The sequence below is a fragment of the Zootoca vivipara genome, chromosome 11 (assembly GCF_965207765.1).
Source record: "Zootoca vivipara chromosome 11, rZooViv2.hap1.1, whole genome shotgun sequence".
NCBI lineage: Eukaryota > Metazoa > Chordata > Lepidosauria > Squamata > Lacertidae > Zootoca > Zootoca vivipara.
In genome coordinates, this window is record NC_142594.1 from 50,004,085 (window position 1) to 50,024,164 (window position 20,080).

The 20,080-nt window shown below is 43.0% G+C and overlaps 1 protein-coding gene across 2 annotated transcripts in view; it reads right to left on the minus strand.

Moving 5' to 3' along the window:
• The window catches only part of LOC118092095 (sodium channel protein type 5 subunit alpha-like), a 47,517-nt gene that overhangs the window by 17,312 nt on the left and 10,125 nt on the right, over nucleotides 1–20,080 (minus strand). The window contains exons 5-16 of one of the 2 annotated variants that reach the window (XM_088653464.1): nucleotides 18,727–18,790; nucleotides 18,128–18,269; nucleotides 16,682–16,879; nucleotides 15,928–16,107; nucleotides 9,794–10,195; nucleotides 8,742–8,868; nucleotides 7,615–7,853; nucleotides 6,509–6,718; nucleotides 4,239–4,592; nucleotides 2,376–2,825; nucleotides 1,037–1,168; nucleotides 93–213 (exon numbers count right to left, since the gene is read on the minus strand). In XM_088653464.1, the coding sequence (XP_088509590.1) occupies nucleotides 93–213; nucleotides 1,037–1,168; nucleotides 2,376–2,825; nucleotides 4,239–4,592; nucleotides 6,509–6,718; nucleotides 7,615–7,853; nucleotides 8,742–8,868; nucleotides 9,794–10,195; nucleotides 15,928–16,107; nucleotides 16,682–16,879; nucleotides 18,128–18,269; nucleotides 18,727–18,790 (2,619 nt within the window). Of the gene's footprint in view, nucleotides 1–92; nucleotides 214–1,036; nucleotides 1,172–2,375; nucleotides 2,826–4,238; nucleotides 4,593–6,508; nucleotides 6,719–7,614; nucleotides 7,854–8,741; nucleotides 8,869–9,793; nucleotides 10,196–15,927; nucleotides 16,108–16,681; nucleotides 16,880–18,127; nucleotides 18,270–18,726; nucleotides 18,791–20,080 lie in introns of both variants that reach the window. The other variant, XM_088653465.1, reaches the window with a different exon arrangement.

A 20,080-nucleotide genomic window follows, 5' to 3' on the forward strand; every position in this document is an offset into this window, starting at 1 on the left:
AAGAAGCACAGGCTGGCCATTTTGAGTTGCAGCCCAGTGATTCTGAAATTATGTAGCCCTGCCTAGAATAAATTGATGAAGTGCATCCTTACTTTTGGGGAAACAATTATCTGGCTCCATGTCCTCAGCTAGTTCAGGGATCTGCTTCAGGAATTCTTCTGAGTTTGCTAGGTCCACAGTGCTGCCTTCTGAGCAACTGATAATGTCAGCTCTCTGCAAAAGAAAAATATAGCCTTGAATTTTCTTTTTTTACCAGGCATTGTCTGTGGGTTTTGCCTAACAGGAGTGCAGCTAGAATTGTATATTAATGTAGTTAGCAGCCACATGTGGATTTTAAGAAACTTAATGTTAGGCATATTGGGAGGAGTGATTTTCACATCAGGACCACGGTGCATGGGAATGGGAGATTTAACCTTTCAATTCCTAGGTGAAATCCTGACCAAACCCATCCTCCCTGTACCACAGTGCAACAATTACCGGGAGTCACCGGAGTCAATAGGAGGATTTGTTTCCCCTATGGCTAATTTTTGCACTGGGAGGGATGTATTTTTGCCACAATGATAAGGGTTAAAGGATTAAACCTCATCTCCCCACATGGTATGGTTTTGGTGCCTGGTATTAAATTAAACAAAATCAGTGACACGCTTGCTGTGTATTAATGTAACACATATAAATTTCTGATCTATAATATCCATTTCAGCACCAAAAGAGGGGTTCAGAGGCCCTGAATCAGCATGCCTTACCCCTCAAAACAAGCAGGCAGGCTAACTAACTAACTAACTAACTAACTAACTAACTAACTAACTAACTAACCAAACATCAGATGCACACAGTCAAAGGAAGATACTCAAAACAACCTGCTTGAGTTTCAATTCAACACATTGAATGGTGACGTTTCTATTAGAGTTGTGACTTTGTTTGTTTCGTCCCAATTTCAATGCAACCTTTTTTTTTACCCAGTTCTGCAATCAGGGCATTTCATCATCTGGATTATCATTATCTGCTTTTGCCTTTCGTATTGGTGAATAACTTTTACCTCTTTTTGTTTTGGTGCTGAGGACCCAGCTTTCCAATGCATACTTATTTCCCCAGGAGAGGAGATTTCAGATGTTCGGCTCCAGGCATCGGAACTCTTGCTCCGCTCTCCTCTCAATCGCAGCTGGTTTTCCTGCTGAAGATAAGCCACATTCATCTGCACTCAAGACCATGCCACTTGTATTTGTTGTTGTTTTTTCAGGGGGGGGGGGAGAGAGACCTTTCCCTCCTACTGTTAGTTAAAGCCATGGGAGCTAAAGAGAGATGTATTTCTGTGACTCAAACAAAATTAATGTCAGCTGTAGGAGAGTGGATTCTAATTGTGGCAGACTGTGATTCCCCCCCCCCCCCGCACCCATTTCCCAGTGAAAACCTCTTGCCCAAGCTGGTATTTGCCTTGCAGAGGGAAACATACAGGTAACCATAATGTAGTTGTATGTTGTGCCTCGCAGGGCAAATAGCACTGGAAGAGGACATTTTCATGCAAGCATGTAGGAAAAGGATAAGGCCTCTTCCCCTCCCACTACATTCCTTATCAGAATCCCCACAGCCCCTGATCTCCCAACATCACATATAGTTGGCCTTCCGGCAGGCAGCAAAGCCAACAGCTTTATCAAGCACTTCCTGAACCACGGTTCATTGTTGGTGAGCTGTGGTGGGCCTATTGGGTCACATTGTCTATGAGTGGCCTGTACCAGGTCTCTAGGTGGAGTAACTACAGCACACAAGAGAAAGGCACTTCTGTTTCCCTGGTTATTGCTTCTTCTCAGTGCCATTTTCCTTCTCCGCCCTGATCCTCAGCCACTGCCTCTTAATCTGATTGGCTGCAGCCTCCCATGTGGTTTTGTTTACAAAAGTTACCAGGTTAGATTAGCGTCGTGATGTTTCAGGATGTGATCAGTCAAATTTCATGGGGATGCGCGGGGGTGCAGGGAAGCTGTGCTAGGAAATGACGTGAACAATTAAGAGCAAAAAAGGGTGTATTCCATATTGAAAGAAATACGGGGATGATGATGATAGGAGGAGGAGGAGGAGGAGGAGGAAAATGGCACACAGGACTGCATTGAAACAGCCTATGAGCAAAGTTGAGGGAATGCAGCTGATAACACTGTTAGGGCAGAAGCTAAACCAGCTTCTTGTTCCTCATGAGGTGACCTTCTACCAGCCCAATCACATCATTGGTTCTGCTTCTCATTAATTCTACAGTGTGACAGAATGTTCAGAAAGTGGGACAGAATATTGAGGACTGACATTAATATTGCTGTCTCCATTTCTGCCTGCTGCAATATTTGTCCGCCTTTCCTTGAACATGGAAATATGGCCTTCAGCTGACTCCTTACCTTCTCAGTATATTCCGTCTCCATGGTTGCCCCCTGCTTCTCACCAGCATCTTCAGAACCCTCGCTATCGGACTCAGGGGCAGCAATAGGAACACAGACGAACACATTGGGGTTGCTGATGAAATCATCCGGGATAATAACTGAGCACCTCTCCCCATTCTTCTCGATCTCTCTGTTACCATGACTCTCCTTGAAGTTCGGGAGATCTTTTCTAAGCTCCAGCCCGTTCTTCTCAGATTCACATTTTATTTTCTTCTGAGCGGCCTTCCGCTTGTACCCAAGAGCTTTGAAACAAAAAGCCAACATTGCCTGTTTTGCTGCATGCAACCCTCGATGGATCCGAGCAAAGGCAATTTTAAGGTTGTTCGTTTCTCGGTCGTCTTCCGGGAGTTGGAGGAGGTTGTCAGTGCTGAACGAGTTCAGCAGCAGGGCAATGAACAAATTGAGCACCTCAAAGCAACAGGAAGAGCAAATGTTTAACAACATTTCTAGCATGATTGTTTTGTTTTTTTCTGAAGAGAGATGGAAACAACCAATTCTGGCGTGGCCGTGACAAGGAAACTAACCAACAGCCAGGGGTGGGCAAAATTTGTCAATTTTGGTTTCTCCCAGTTTCTCATTTCGTCAGTTCTCCACATTTCCACATCAATTGACATGTGGGGGGGGTTTACTTAAAAACAGCAACCATGAAAATTCATCAGCAATTTAGCACAAATTTATTGTGATATACACACTTTGTATGCAATTTTGCCTAATATATGCATTTCTGGAAATCGATTTTCTGTAATATAATGCATTTTTATGTTAGCTTAATTAACATATGCTTTTTAATGCACATTTTACCCTAGTTGTATGCACTGTCTACTCTTAAAATGATACTTCTGTTTTCATTCTTGTTAATTCTTCCCAAACTAGTTTTAGAGCATAGGTGGAATGAACAAATATTGACAAATTGGAACAGAAAATCTCCCTACAAAGCCAGGTAAGAGTGAGAGGCAGGTAAAGATGCTTTACTTCCTTCTCCTGTCTCCTTACTGTATTATGAAATTTCATTTCATTTCCCAATGGCTTGAGAAAAGACTGAAAGATGTGAGAACATAAGAACAGTAGAAGGGCCCTCCTAGATCAGGTCAATGACCCATCTAGTCTAGCCTCCTGTTTGCACAGTAATCAACCAGATGCCCATGGAAAACCTGCAAGCAGGACCTGAGTACAACACACACACACCTTGTGATTCCAAGAACCTGGCAGAAGAAGCCCAGGACAGAGCCTAGGGCTTGCCGATCAGAAGGTTGGCGGTTCGAATCCCCGCAATGGGATGAGCTCCCGTTGCTCGGTCCCAGCTCCTGCCCACCTAGCAGTTCGAAAGCACATCAAAGTGCAAGTAGATAATTAGGTACCGCTCTGGCGGGAAGGTAAACGGCGTTTCCGTGCGCTGCTCTGGTTTGCCAGAAGTGGCTTTGTCATGCTGGCCACATGACCCGGAAGCTGTACGCCGGCTCCCTCGGCCAGTAAAGTGAGATGAGCGCCACGACCCCAAAGACATCCAAGACTGGACCTAATGGCCAGGGGTCCCTTTACCTTTACCATTCCACATACTTGTCTTGTCTTCTTTTAAAGATACAGTAGAAATTGGAGTTCTTGGTAAAGTCCAGAAGTAAACGAAAAATTGCAAGAACTCGGGCCAGAAAGGATAATTTTGAAATTATCCTTTCTGGCCCGAGTTCTTGCAATTTTTCGTTTACTTCTTTTAAAGATACAGCATGAGGATGGACTTTTCAAACACATTTCCCCATTTCATTAATAGCAAAGCAAATTTTTGATAAAAAGAGGAAGGAAACCAAAAGGTATCTGTAAACTCACCACTAAATTTCCAATCACCATGACCATCAAGAAGACAAGTAAGCACAGTGATTGCTCATTGACTACCATGCAACCCCACATGGTTTCAATCCATTCTCCACACAAAATTCGGAAAATAACAAGGAAGGAGTGGAAGAAATCTTGCATATGCCATCGTAGTTTGCAGTCATCGGCCAATTTCTTACAATGAGTCTTATAGTTGCCCCCAAATAGCTGCATTCCAAATACAGCAAAGATAAAGACGATAATGGCCAGAACGAGGGTGAGGTTGCCCAGAGCATCCACTGAGTTTAAAATTATCTTAATAAGGGTATTTAAGGTTGGCCAAGACTTCGCCAACTTGAAGACTCGCATCTGTTGGGGAGGAAGGTATTGTATTGTTAGATAACCAAAGGACAGAACAGTTTGGCAGTTTCTATTTTTTTGTAACCTTCAGTTCTAACTCTGTTTATCCTTCTATTCAGCTTCAACTTGCCTTTTTGTTCTCTTTTAAACATGTTGTTATTTATTATGTCCGACTCCTAAACTGTGCTAACCGTAAGTACAATTATTTTTTAAAAGCCATGTTCAAAACTCATCATTTGAAGTAGGCTTGTTTCAAACAGAGCATAGTTATGATTAACCACAGTTAAGGTTCAAACAGAATGACAAGCTGTAGTTGATCAAGAACAGAAGCAGAAGCTTCTAGGTCCTTGCAGTTGATCATGAGACTTGCTACAGCTTACTCATATCACAATGAACCATAGTTTACCATGACATACAAATATAGCCACTGTGTTTCACTAATTCAAACCACAGGTCCATGTGATCCATTGTCCTCTATTCTACTTGTATGTAGCTCTGCTAAGTGCCAATTAAAAACACAAAAACTAGAGATGCTAAGGATTGAATCTGGACCTTCTGAATGCAAAAAAAAAATTAAATCTGCATTTCTTGGGGCACAATTTCAGTGTGTTCTGGCTCTTCAGAATCCCAGCAGAGAGTTTCCCTAACCCTAATACCCAACTCTTTCAGTGACTGAACACAAGACTTTCCATGCACAAAGCATGAACTCTACCACTGAGTTGTAGTTCTTACCTAAAACTTTGTTTATAAATTGCATCAACATATGAAGCTGCCTTATACTGGATTAGACATTTTAGCAAAGTACTGTCTATTCTGGTTGACAGTGACTCTCTGAAGTTTCTATCACAGCGGTTGTTCACTGTTAACTGCAGATTTGAGCCCAAGACTTTTAGTTGCAAAGGGTGAGTTTGAGTGCAAAGGTATGGGCATCCTAACCTAATAAGACTGCTGGGTTGCAGCCATGGCGATGGGGCCAGGAGGTACAGAAGATTATCTGGAATTTAGGTTTTCTCCAGCTAATTAAAACACCCCAACAACAATCAGACTTTGGAGCTTGTTGCATGACAGCTTTTATTTTTTTACAAAACCAAGATCTTGCTCTTAAAAATTCTGGTAATCAGTGATGGCTGATTCCATCTCAACTCCTGAGGCCTCCTCTCACCTTTTTATTCCAAGTTGGGTGCCTAGTGAAGAAGAAAAAGTGGCAATTTGTGCCACTCAATGTGAGGTATTGGGGTGGGAGAGGAAGAGGATTATCGCCTTCTGGTTGGCCGTTGAAGAGAGAAGGATGTTGGATTAGATGAACTTTTAGTCTGATCCAATAGGGTTCTCCTTATGTTCTGAAGCAGCAGCCATGCTGCATAAATGTTCCAGGAATAAATGAACATAGGAAGAGTCCTGGTGGATCAAAGCAAAAGTCTTTTTAGTGCAGCATCCTGTTCCCACAGCAGCCAAACAGGCTATGCCTATGGGAAGCCCCAAAGCAGAACATGAATGCAGTAACACACTCCCACTCATTTCCCCCTAGCAACTGGTATTTAGAGGCATGCTGTCTGCGATGCTGGAAGTAATATTTGGCCATCGTGGCTAGTGGCCACTGATAGCTTGTCTCCTTCATGTCTCTCCCAAGCAGCACAGCACAGGACTAGGCCTTAGGCAAGTATTTTCAACTCCCTCCCTGGTCCTGAATGCACCGGATTGCCTTGGGGAAGTTGCTGCTTCTTGCCCTCCATTTCATCTATCTGAAAATAACATCCCTCACACAGGGCACATCTGGAGATTAGCAAGTTAATTCTCTCACAGTGCTCCACAGATGTATAATCAATAGTGATCTTCTGCAAGAGATGTAGCTCGCGGGAAATCCTGTCCTATATGTCCATGGAAAAAGATAGGAAGGGAGAGAAAAAGAGAGAGCGAGGAATTACCAGCCTCAAGGTCCGTAAAACTGTAAAGTTTCCTTTCCTGCTGCCTTTTTTCCCTGATGCCTTATTCTCTTTGGGTTCACTGCTCAGTTCAATGATGCTTATGAAGACAATCACACTGTCAAAGATATTTGAGCGCTGCTGAAAATAATAATAGGGATCCAGCGCAATGATTTTCAGGATCACTTCTGCAGTGAAAATTCCGGTGAAAATCTGCAAAATAGAAGTGGAGAAGTCAAATCGGTATGTTCCAGAATCCTCTCTCCTCATGCTGGGTTAGGGACAGTTCACATGACAAACAGGCACGTTGAGAAGTCCGCAAACCCTTCCCGGTGGGCGCTATTGTGGTCTGGCACTCCCTCCACCACCCTTCACAATCAGATGAGGGAGGCCCCTTGGGCTGCCTCCTGGGCAGCAAAGGAGGTCCCTGGGCTGAGCTTGCTGCCCAGGCAACAGATCCTGCCAGCTCACTCAATCAGCCAATTGTGAGTGGGCAAGGGGGCAGGCCACTCCTGGGACGTGGGCTCAGTCCGCTCCCTGGGCATATAAGAAGAGCATGTGGCTTGTCCTGGCAGCCACTCCTAGAGTCAAAGTGAATGGCAGTATGTCTGCCACCTTTCCTTTGGCTTGCGCTATTACCGTAGACGACATTGTGAGATTCATAATATTGAATATAAATTAGTTTTATTTGCAGACGATATTCTTTTGTTTATTCCTTACTATTCAGGCTAGTATTCCCATCTTGATGCAAACAATAATGCTTTTGGTAAAGTATCTGGTTACTCTATTAATTGGTCCAAATCAGAATTGATGCCAATAAGTCAATACCTGATTACACATTCATCCAAGGAATATAAATTCCGGATTTGTTCCGAATCTATTAAATATCCAGGTATGCTAATACCAAGAGATATAACCAGTTTGTCATAGTTAACAGAAATAAATTAATAAAAGAATGTTCTTCAGATAGTGATAGGTGAGAGTCATTGAACCTTATACCCTTTAAGGAAGGGTGAATGCTCTAAAAAATCAATATGATAATAATAACAAATGCATAAAAGCTTATTACATGCTGATACAGAACATCCTGCTTGGCAGAATTCGCTTACCTTGTTACCTATCCCAAGCATGGCCTCGAAATCAGGGGACATTTTATAGTGTTCTAGCGCCATAAATAGAGTATTCATCACAATGCAAACTGTAATTGTGAGGTCCGTAAATGGATCCATAACAAAAACGCCCACATTCTTCTTTATCTTCAACCACAATGGGCAAAAGTTCCACACAAGATACTTTGCAGCAAATTTCTTCAAGAAGCGGGGGCATTTCTGATGGGATTCTTCAAGTTCTAAACATTAAACACAATAAAGTAAGGTACCCCCCCCATAAAAAAAGATTTAAAAACACACGCCTATGATAGGAAATGGGATCAATAAGCACTTGTGATAACAACTCCTATTGAATCTTTTGATGCTCCAGCAGAATTCTTTTTTAAAATGTATGATCAAGGACTATTGTAATTGATCTCATGGGCCAGCTCTTTGTAAGACCATAGGAAACTATTTTATAATGTCAGAAGCTTTGTCCAGCAGGCTCAGTGGCTTTCAGGAGTCTTGCCTAGCTCTTCATGAAGACACCTGGGACGAACCTGGGGCTCTCCACATAGAGGCCATGCACTGAGCTACAGCTCATGTGGCTGTATTGCTATTCCAATTTCACTAGCTTCCTATCTGTTTCTGGTCCCAAAGTGCTAGCTAGTTACCTTGAAAATCCCTAAATGGCACCTCCCGCCCTACCGGGGGGGAAAGCGTGAGAGAAGATCTAACTTTATTTTATTGGTTTTTATTTTTAAAATTTGTATACTGCCCGTTATCTGAAAATCTCAGGGCGGTTTACAGCATAAACATACAAAGTAAAAACACAAAATTCATATAAAAAACCAGAACCAGAACAAAACAAACCCATAGCCCCAACTCCCACATCAGGAACAAAGGGGCAATAAAGGTCGGCATTGGGATCGGCTACCCCCGTGATTCCTGCCACCTGAAGCAGTTGTCTCATCTTGCCTCAAGGGTGGGCCAGCCCTGAATTCCTATTTAAAGGTGATATGCAACACAGAAACAATACATAGACCCAGGTACAAGTGCTAAATCCACCCATTTGTGGCATTTAAAGCATGTCCTTAACCTTGGTAACCAACCACTATATTGGCACCCATGAATATGCAACAACATACCTTCCAGCGCACTGGTAATGATGCTGACTGCACTTGCTGCCCTTTGTCTTTGAAGTGGGTGATTATAATAATCTACTGAGAGACGCTGAGCCTGGAACCTCTTGTTGGCTTCATCACAAGAAGCAGTCTGTTTAAAGATGTAAACAACATGTCTAGTTATGGAACCTTTAGGTGCTTTGATCTCAGGCAGGAAGAGAAACAGATATGAACGTGAATATGCTTATTGCAAAATTCAGTGGACCACACAGCGTTAATACATCTGGGGGAAATGTCGAGTGACAATGAGTATTATTGTTCAGTTCTATGTTTCATTTTCCTCTCACTTCACTATTTACCGTATTAGTTCCTTCCTCAACCATTTTACATGCAACTCAGGACAACACTTCATGCATTCGATGAAGCAGATTGTACAGTAGTCCATGAAAGCTTCTGTCATCATTCATTTGTTGGTCTTCAATATGTGTGTGCCAATGTCCCTTTGGAATCTTAGCTTTAGAGCAGCACAGCAGTCCTTAGCTAAAAGAGAATGCATGCACCATGGTGCAGAAAGAAAATACTTGCTGTTATTCATACCACAGGGCTCACACCTCTTAGCTCTTACTACTCTTTCTTCTTTAGGTCTTCCCCTGCCCCCAAACCTTTTGGTAATGCTCCCCACCCTCCATGCCCACTATTCACAAATACATTTACAGTGAGATTCTATGAATGCCTACTTGGAAGTAAATCCCATTGAGTTCAATGAGGTTTACTCCCAGAGAAGTGGTTAGAGGATAATCATCTTAGTTGTTGTTTGGGGCTTTTTTTAATAGTGTGTGTGTGTGCGTGTGCATTGCAAATTGCCCTGGGACTAATGATGAAGGCTGGGGAAGAAATTTAAATCACCATCATCTGTAGGGAAGTAATTTGAGGATAATTTTTAGGGGTGGAATCATTTCTCCTCTAGGTACAGAAAACATATACTGTATAGCAAAAATTGATTACTGCAGCCTAGACAACTGGGGGGAAGCCACCAATCAGAAAATTGCACCTGTCTGATTACATTCTCAACTCACCGGATCCCCTTTGCCAGGATTTTCCATAACCGGAGGAAGTAATGACCCTTCACTGGAAATGGGATCCATGTTAAATGGCCTTGTTCCACTGCCCCCCATCAATGAAACCATCCCATTGCAATCGTCTCCAGTGGCCCATCTGCCGGGCTGCATGTAGTTTGGAGCTGGCAGGCGAGGACTGTAGCTGGTTTGACTTTGGATGCTTGGACGCCTTCCCATTCGTGCAGCCAGCAGTGCGCTGTGCTGGACCTCCGTCTCCCCAGTGCTGCTAGATTCATCCTCCCCCAACTCAGCCCTTGAACCAGCATCTCGGCCAGATACAAGGAAATTGAATACACTTCCATGGCTTGGTCGGCGTTTGGTTGGGTTTGAACTAGGACCGTAATTGTGGCTAATGAGAGACTGCAGGGATCAAAAGAAGGAAAAAATAGCAAGAGTGATGCAGACTTTGACATGCTCTGTACTAAATGCATTTAATGTTGGGTGTAAGAGTCACTTACAGAAATCCTACCAAGTGCAGCAGAAAACCTTATGATTGGCTTTGTGACTTCCTGTTAATAAAGAGCACTCTGCGTTCAGAAGTGGCAGCTTGTTAGGAGTGATAGTCTGCTTCTCATTATCTCAGTCTTGCACATACACTCCCGTCTCCCAGTTAACTACTTCACAAAATTTTCCACTAGTACATAAGTCCGTTAATCACTTATGGCTTCCTTACCAGTCACAGGAACCAAAGAACTTGCTATTTATAAGCCTCTGTTAATTCTCATACTTACCACCATGTGAACCTACCAGGACCACCAGGTAGGATTACCATTTTGTAACACCTTTATTCAGACAGATGACAATGCAGCTGATTTATTCTATGGCTGCTAGTTGGTTTATGGGCTGGTGTGACGACCCTGGTCCCACTCTGCCTTACTATCACTGCGACACAGGAATCCAGAGGGGAAAACACCCACCCTCTGGTCCTGCCGCCTCAAAAATAAACCCCTTTTACTAATGGGTTTCTAAGTAAGGAGAGCCTTCCAGCCTGCGTGACCTGGTACCTTAAGAAACTCTAGGCTGTCCCCCAGGAATAACCTCTTGCCTCCAGTACAGGGTCTCCCTCAGTTGGATTCCCCACTGTAGAAGTTTGCCCTATGCACTCTGGCAACTCCTTGGCACCTCAGGTTACCCGTCTAAGCCTCCTCCGTGTAACTTCAGGACACAAACTGCCACCTCCCTGCCTGAGGTGAGTTTTGCCCTCTCTTGAGTCACCACGGCTGTGAGTCCTGGTACCTCGCTGGAAAAATACAGACGGACCTCTTGTTGGCAAAAACAGAGATGAAGTTTTATTGTGTTAACAACATAAGTGATTCTTTAACGTGTCATTTATTAATTAGCTTTGTTCCAGTTGTACAAAATAAACTCAGTCAAACATTTAACTTTAAGTTTTCCTAGCCTCTTAACTGTCTTCATACAAGCCACCACATAACACCACACCACACCTTCCTCCCTCTCCCTCCTAACTGACCAAACCGACACTCCCTCCTTTCAAACCGGGCACAGTCCCGCCCCCATCAGAGTTCTATGCCAGTCAGGCTGGAGGTGGGTTAACTCTTTGCCAGCTGGGCAGAAATAAACATTTTAAAAGTGCTTCAATTTGTCACATATCTCCCCCCACCACAAAGACATTGCGTCGGCTTGCTCTTAATTAACTAGAGCAATGCCAAAGCAATGGGCTTGGGGTTAAAAATACATCAATGCATTCTTTAACATTCATATTACAAAGTCAACTAAATTAACATCTCATAAACTTGTACACAGATAAACCATGTTTGGCATGTGTTAGATTATAACACCTTGGCACAAATGTCTTGCTAGGGTTCCCACCATTTCATATAATAATTTGCACCATTCTATACCTCACAAAAATACCTGGATAAAGCGTCCGCTATGATGTTTTCCTTCCCACTTATGTGCTTACCCTGTGTCTATTACATGAGTTGCTAGGCTGGTCCTCCCTGGGATGTTTGAGAAGATCTGAGCAAACTGAGCAAGGACTAATTTTAACTGCTCCTTTTGCTCTGGGGTCAAACTTTCATCGAATGACACCTCTGCTAGAGTTGTGCCCTTACTCAGCTCTCCCCACCCAGTTAGATGAATTCCTTGTGTCACCTTCCCCTTTACTTGCAACACCAACTTATTTCTGTCAAAATAAGGCTTAAGTAAATTTACATGAAAGTTTTTACATCGGTTCCCTTCCCCATCTAACTCTACCAAATAGTTCACCGCTGATATCCTCTCGACCACTTTGAAGGGACCGTCCCACGACATCTCCAACTTCTTTCGACGTCTTGTTCTTAACACGAGCACACTGTCACCAGGCTGGAAAGTTCTGTCTCTTGCGTGTGCATCATACCACTGCTTCTGTCGACGCTGTGCCTGCTGCAAGTTGTGAGCAGCTTGCTCCCGTAGCTCTTGAAGGTCGCTCTGCAGCTCCTGTAGATACGTCACAACATCAGGGCTGTCGATCTGCTCCTCCCCTGACCACGCTGCTTTCATCAAGTCTAGGGGTCCTCGTGGCTGTCGTCCAAATAGGAGTTCAAAAGGACTGAACCCTGTGCTCTCCTGCGGCACTTCGCGATAACCGAATAGGAAGTGTTGCAGCCTCTCATCCCAGTCGTTAGGATGATTGATGGAATAGGTTTTCAGCATCCGGCTCAGGGTTGAGTTAAATTTCTCCGTCAAGCTATTCGACTGTGGATGATAAGCCGTAGTTTTAACATGCTTAATTCCACAAAGAGTTAAAAGCTCTTCCATGGTCTTGGACGTGAAGGATGTCCCTAAATCTGTTATAATTTCTTTGGGGAATCCCAGCCTTAAGAACACCGACATGAGGGCTTTTGCTACAGTCTTTGAGTCAATGTCCTTTAGAGGTATTGCTTCTGGATAGCGCGTAGCATAATCCACGAGGCATAAAATAAATTTATTCCCCCTTTTTGTAACTCTGGAGATAGGCCCGAGGATGTCCACTCCTACTCTGGAAAAGGGCTCAGTAATTACGGGAATAGACTGTAACAAGCCTCGCGTTTTGTCCGCTCTTTTGCCTGCTTTTTGGCAGATCACACAGGACTTGCAATACTCTTTGATGTCTTTGCCCATCCCAGGCCAGTAAAATCTTGCTTGGATTCTATCACTAGTCTTCCTAATGCCTAGATGCGCTGCTGAGGGTGCGTCGTGTGCCATTTGTAGCACTTGCAACCGGTAAGCTCTTGGCAACACTAACTGTTTCTTCCTTTCCCAAACAGCAGCAGTTTTCCTCCTCCTAGAAATTCTATACAGTCTTCCCTCAATGGTGGTAAATACGCAGGGGTTCTCCACAGTTACTTCTGCAGTAGGACTTTGTGCTTTACCCCACAGCTCTTTTATAGTTTCATCCTCTTTTTGATCACTCAAGAATTGGGCACCGTGCTCCTGGACCACTGGCACGCTAATCAGCCCTTCACCCTCACCAGGCTCTATGGGTGACTCTATAACTGCAGGAGGATTACTCTCAGTGACTTGAGACTGTGACCTAGTTATCACTTGAATACGGTGCTTCTGACTAGCTAGGTCATTCCCTATTAAAAAGGGTACCTCCAATTCATTTAGGATTCCTACTCTCCATTTGCCACAAAATCCTTTGTAGGTAATATCAACTTCAGCTAATGGTACTTCAAAATGTGGGCCCCATATGCCTTTTAAACTATAGGACTGACCCTTGAGGTACTGCTCCTTTGGAACAAATTGTGATTTGACCAGTGAGACCTCTGCTCCTGTGTCCCTCAAACCTAAAAAAAACTGACCATTTAATTCAATTGGCTCCATGTAATCTTGGTTGCACTCCTGCTCAGCCCTCCAGACCTGTAAGACCTTAGAAGTAGTCTCAGCTGGACTGTCTGATTTCTCTGAGTCTTCTGTCTGAGGCGAGCTATTTTCCTGAGACTGCATTACCAGTTTTACTTGTTTAGCTGCAGAAGGTGTAGTTTGCGTCTTAACCAGCAGGGGGCACCTGGCACGTACATGGCCCTCACGATTACAGAAAAAACAAGTGATTTTCTTTGACCCTGTCTTATCAGAAACTGATTCCCTGACAGGAAAATTTTCTTGCCTGTCTTTATTTTCTCTGTTTCTCCATGGATTACCCTTCTGTGAGTGTTTTGGGAATGCTATTTCATTGAAATCTCCTTGTAGTTCATCTAAGACCTCTGCAACCCGTGCCACAGTTTTCAGTTTTTTATCCCTCAAGAACCAACGTAAATTGCTAGGGATTTGCTTAAAAAATTGTTCTAAACAAATTAATTGTTTTAACTCATCAAAGTCCTTCACTCCACTCCCTTGAATCCATCTGTCAAGTAATTTATCTAAGCGGCTAGCTAGTTGGGCATAAGTCTCTTTATGTTCCTTTTTTGCCTCACGAAAAGCCTTTCTGCTTTGTTCAGCCGTGAGCCCACATCGAACCTTGACCCTTTGCTTAAATACTTGGTAACTTGACAGCTCTTCTTCCCTCAGGTCAGCATAAATTTCACTTAGTATTCCACAAATTTGAGGTCTTAAATAAAGCATCCAGTTCTCCTCAGGTATTTGAAATTCCACACAAACGCGTTCGAAGGTAAATAGAAACGATTCAACATTATCGTCTTTTCCAAATTTGGGGAACCTTTTTAAATTAATTGCGATACTATCATTATTAACTGGACTCTGAGTTAATTCTGATCGCAAACGTATCTCTTCAAGCCTCATTCTGTCCTGTTCTAATTGTGCCTTTATCCTCTCTGACTGCATTCTCTCCTCAGATGCCATCTTTTCCCTCTCAGCTTCAATTCGGGCCATCTCAATTCGTAGTTTCATCAGTTCTACCTCAGAACCTGGGCTTCCCTCAGCCCCTTCCGTTCTTTCATCTCCTTTTGCCTCTCTGGGTTTTCTTACGTGAGTCATTTTCCTCACAGGAAAATCCTGACAGACTCAAACCAAACTAGGCGCGTGAGCTTTGAATTTCGATCACGACGCTGCCACCAAAAATGTGACGACCCTGGTCCCACTCTGCCTTACTATCACTGCGACACAGGAATCCAGAGGGGAAAACACCCACCCTCTGGTCCTGCCGCCTCAAAAATAAACCCCTTTTACTAATGGGTTTCTAAGTAAGGAGAGCCTTCCAGCCTGCGTGACCTGGTACCTTAAGAAACTCTAGGCTGTCCCCCAGGAATAACCTCTTGCCTCCAGTACAGGGTCTCCCTCAGTTGGATTCCCCACTGTAGAAGTTTGCCCTATGCACTCTGGCAACTCCTTGGCACCTCAGGTTACCCGTCTAAGCCTCCTCCGTGTAACTTCAGGACACAAACTGCCACCTCCCTGCCTGAGGTGAGTTTTGCCCTCTCTTGAGTCACCACGGCTGTGAGTCCTGGTACCTCGCTGGAAAAATACAGACGGACCTCTTGTTGGCAAAAACAGAGATGAAGTTTTATTGTGTTAACAACATAAGTGATTCTTTAACGTGTCATTTATTAATTAGCTTTGTTCCAGTTGTACAAAATAAACTCAGTCAAACATTTAACTTTAAGTTTTCCTAGCCTCTTAACTGTCTTCATACAAGCCACCACATAACACCACACCACACCTTCCTCCCTCTCCCTCCTAACTGACCAAACCGACACTCCCTCCTTTCAAACCGGGCACAGTCCCGCCCCCATCAGAGTTCTATGCCAGTCAGGCTGGAGGTGGGTTAACTCTTTGCCAGCTGGGCAGAAATAAACATTTTAAAAGTGCTTCAATTTGTCACAGCTGGATTTGCTATTTTTTATTGTTGCGACCTACTAGTGACCTATTACTGAGAACTGCTAAGAGTAGAAGAAAACAAATACATCACATATAAAGCTTTACGCATAGATTAGTTTCCTACTGTTGTAGAATATATATACTTTCTAAAATGTAATTTTTCTAAAAACAGTCATGTAGATTTTGGGTTGGGAAATGCTGATTTATAATTAAGTGTCTTAGTTAAAACCTTTTTTCTTCCTTCATTTAAACTCCTCCAACTATGAGGACAAGTTAGAATGCAATTAAAAAGTGAAAAGAAATAATGGTTGGTGTAAGCCTTATGAAATAATTACCGGTTTCCAATAGCTGTCACTAGACTGTGACTTTGGGGTTTTGGGATCTTCCCCATAATCTTCCATCCCCAAAGACAACTTTTTCATTCTGTTGCTTCGTTCTTTGACCTCTTTAGAACCTATAGGTGACACTTCAAATGAGCTATGAGACATGCTGTCGTTTTCTATCGCAGCTAATTCCTAGAATGAAGAAAAAGAGAAGTGGGCATTGTACCATTATGTCTTCATATGAGATAATAATAAAATAAAATAAAAATACTTTTTGGTATGACAACTTCCCATTCACAGATAACAGTTTGCAATGGATATCCAAATTACTCACAAGCTTCATGATTTTAAAGTTAATCACAGTGTTTTTCTAAAAGGATTTTTCTCTTAAATAATTTTTCTTGCCCAGTAGGTGTTAGCTATGTTTCAAGTCTAAGTCTAAGTTCCTAGTTTTTGGACACATGAAACATGGAAGCTGGTGCTTAACCTCCTATGGAAGCATCATAATTAAGTGGCAAGTTCTTGCTTTGACCATGTTAGATCCCATCCCATGTTCAACTTATGCTTTCCCCATTCTAAAGACTTTTTTTTATGCCAGCAGACCTATGCAGCTGTTAAAAAAACAATTGATTAGTTGGTAGTTTTAATTATCATTTTGTATTGTTTTATGTTTTATTGTATACATACTATCTATAACTACTGCTATAAACTATGTTTCTGGGGAAATGGAGGTAGTTGTAGATTAGCAATGGGGCAATATATGAACCTCCTGCTCTTTCTTCAGCATCTCCATGGCTTCACGAAATTTCCTTTCTTTTGCTTCTGTTTCAGCAATAGTGGCTGTGCTCTGTTCTTCGTAGGCCATCGTGACCACGGCCAAGATCAAGTTGACCAGGTAGAATGATCCCAGAAATATGACCAATATGAAAAACAGCATATAGATCTTCCCAGTAGCTCTGAGAGTCTGTAGTCAGAAATAATATATTAATCATTCTTTTGGTTGTGATGTTAACACAAAATGTTAAGGTTTTCATCACCAGTTTTCCATATGTTAAAGGGGAAAAGGCCTTTGAAACCATATAGAAAACATGAACCACACTATAAAGAAAATTACAGTAATTTGTTAACCAAAATAAAGATGACAAAAGAAACAACATTAAATCTAAAAATGACACATGAAATTCTATGCTATACATGATCCAAGCTCTGCTTAAAAACCTCCAAGGAAGGAGAGTCCACAACCGCCCAAGGTGGTCTGTTCCACTGTTGAACAGCTCTTACTGTCGGAAAGTTCTTCCTGATGTTCAGTCAGAATCTCCTTTCTTGTAAACTGAATACCCTGGTTCGGCTCCTACCCTCCAGAGCAAGACAAAACAAGCTTGCTCCATCTTCCATGTGGCAGCCCTTGAGATATTTGAAGGTGGCTATCATATCTCCTCTCAGTCTCCTGCCTTTTGGACCCAAGAGAACCCTTAGATGGTGTAAGGGGGAGGGCTTATAGGGAACAGCCCCCCCCCTCATCAGAAGCAGCCCATCTCCAAGCAGTCATGAAAGCGAAGGGGCGGATGAGGAAAGTCAGGAGACGGAAAGGGAGTGCCAGACCTCTGGCAACATCCAAGAGCCCCTGCTCCACAGGCAGGAAGAAAGGGAGAGGGAAAGAGAGGAGAGGAATCAGGCAGGACGCAGACTCTTCCCCCCCCCCCGACACCTGAATTGAGGAGGAGGAGAAAAGGGAGGAGATTCACTGTCCCGAGGCTTTTATGTTGGTCCAAATCGCGGAACGGGGCAGTGCCGGATTCTGATTCGGAATGAGGAGACATGAAACCAGCAGCTCGCTACACTGTAAATAATGTGCACTAATAAAACCTTCTGAAAGACAAGCATGTGGAAGGTCGTTACTCAGGAGTAGTCACAACAACCTTGACAGATGGCTAAAAATATTTACATGTTTTTATGTGAAGGAACATTCATAACTGTGACCCCCCCTTCTGCGCTCTAAGGTGGCACAGTTTATTCTACCAGCTCAGGACTTTGTGACAACATTGCCATCTCATATTATCGTCCCAGAATTCCACTTGGTAGACTCTAGCATATCATTCTGCTACTTATATAGCTAAGAAGGGAGCTGTAAAAGGTAGGCAGAGCAAGCCGCTTCAAACGACTATGGCAGTTTTCCCCATGCAATTTGTTTCAAAAGAATTGAAGCATATACCTGTTGATAGAGGCGTTCCCAGTAATCCTGCGTCATGAGGCGGAACAGGGAAAGAAAGGCCCAGCCAAACGTATCAAAGCTTGTGTACCCAAAGTCAGGATTTTCTCCAACCTTCAGACATACGTATTTTGGCGGGCAGGAGCTGCAGATAACAACTTTGTTTCAGTGATAAAATTCTCCAGCATTAATGGAGAAAGAGAAAGTTCCGCCAATATATGGAGAAACTTGAAAATATGTGTATATTTTTTTCTTTCAAAAACATGGCTCCTATATTCAACAGAGCTGTGGCTCCCAGTAGGTTGGCCAGAGTGGAATTTGTGGCCCTCGGGCTGGAAATCATTCCCCACCCTTGCAACAGAACTGCAGCTTTGAACTGAAAATGGTAAATCTCAGATCTCACCACACAGGAGCACATTCACAAAGTTCCACATGCAAAAATGATGAGAAGGTCACATTTGACTTTGAACACACAAAAATTGAATTGAGAATGTGGGCCACAGTTCTGGGAGGAAGGGTGGTAAGTAAGCAGAAAGTAAATAAATATACAGAGTGAATAACAGATATTAAGTACACTCATAACAGGTATTATGTAAACTTACCCACCATCTGAAGCATTGCTGCACAATAAATACTCTTCAGTGCCATTCTTATATATGTAATTCACTGCAACAAAAGAGTCAAGGATAAATATGGTTCCAGATAAGTAGAGGTTCTAAAACAGCCAGTCGTTTTATCAAAACCCATGGTTATCGTCCTGGCTCATCAACATACCACAGTTTAAACTAATCACGATTCCTCCATTTCTGATATAATGTGAAACGGTTTAGTTTAAAACCAGAAGTAGGTGCTTCTAATCACATCTGTGCTAAAGGAGGGGAGGGAAAGGAAGAGTGCAGGAGCCCAAGCTTTCCTGTTGCTCGTGCACTAAACTAAACTAGGGTTGCCATATTTCAAAAAGTGAAAATCTGAACACAAAAGTTGTTGAGCTTTTTTGGCCAAAGTTGTTAAGTTGTTGAGCTTTGGCAAAATCACAAGGACGTTTTGGAGCTAATTTTAAGGAAAATTGGCAACAACAACAACAACACTGCCTCCATGCAATATTGTCAGAACTTGGAAGCTGCAGCCATGCAACCCCAGTAAGCGAGGCTTCAGTGGGGGCAAGCAAGGGGGCATCATTTGTGCACAATATGGTTACCAGTGTGGTCACGCCACAGATTTGAATAATGGCATTATGATACTGGATTTTACCTTTGCCTTTGACACAACTGCTGCACATTTGGATGACTAGCATCCTGAACATTGGGAGATTCTAGGCAGGGCAAAACAAATACTTCTTCACACATAGTTAACTTATGGTATTCCCGCACTCTAGATGTAGTGATGACCACCAACTTGGATGACTTTAACAGAGAATTAGATCAATTCAGGAGGTTAAGGCTTTTGATGGCTACTAGCCATGAGGTTATGTTCTGCCTCCACTGTTGGAGGCACACTGTGCCTGTAAATACTAGTTGCTGGGTATCAGAGTTACACTTAGTGAGGCACTTAAGAGTTACACAGTGAGCCACTGTGAGAACGGAGTGTTGGACTTGATGGGCCTTTTGCCTGATCCAGCATGGCAGAGGCAAATTTAGGGGAGCAAGACAGGTTCACCCACACTGGCTACTGAGCCAAGAGGGTGCTGCAATAATGACTTAGAACAGAAGGCAAGAGGCAGGGAATGCTGAATTTCGGCATTGCACAGGGCGCCACTGAAATTTGAAAGCCCAATTGAGCAGGGGCCTCCTTCTTATGTTCTTATTTTTGTTAGACAATAGCCTTTTTACGTAGGAATTGTTAAAGAACTCTTCGGTGGATGCAACCAGGACTTGGTGATTTGTTCATTTTTAATTTGTCAGTATGACTTAGTACTTGATCAGTTACCACCTCAATTCCTTGGACTCCCATCCTGTG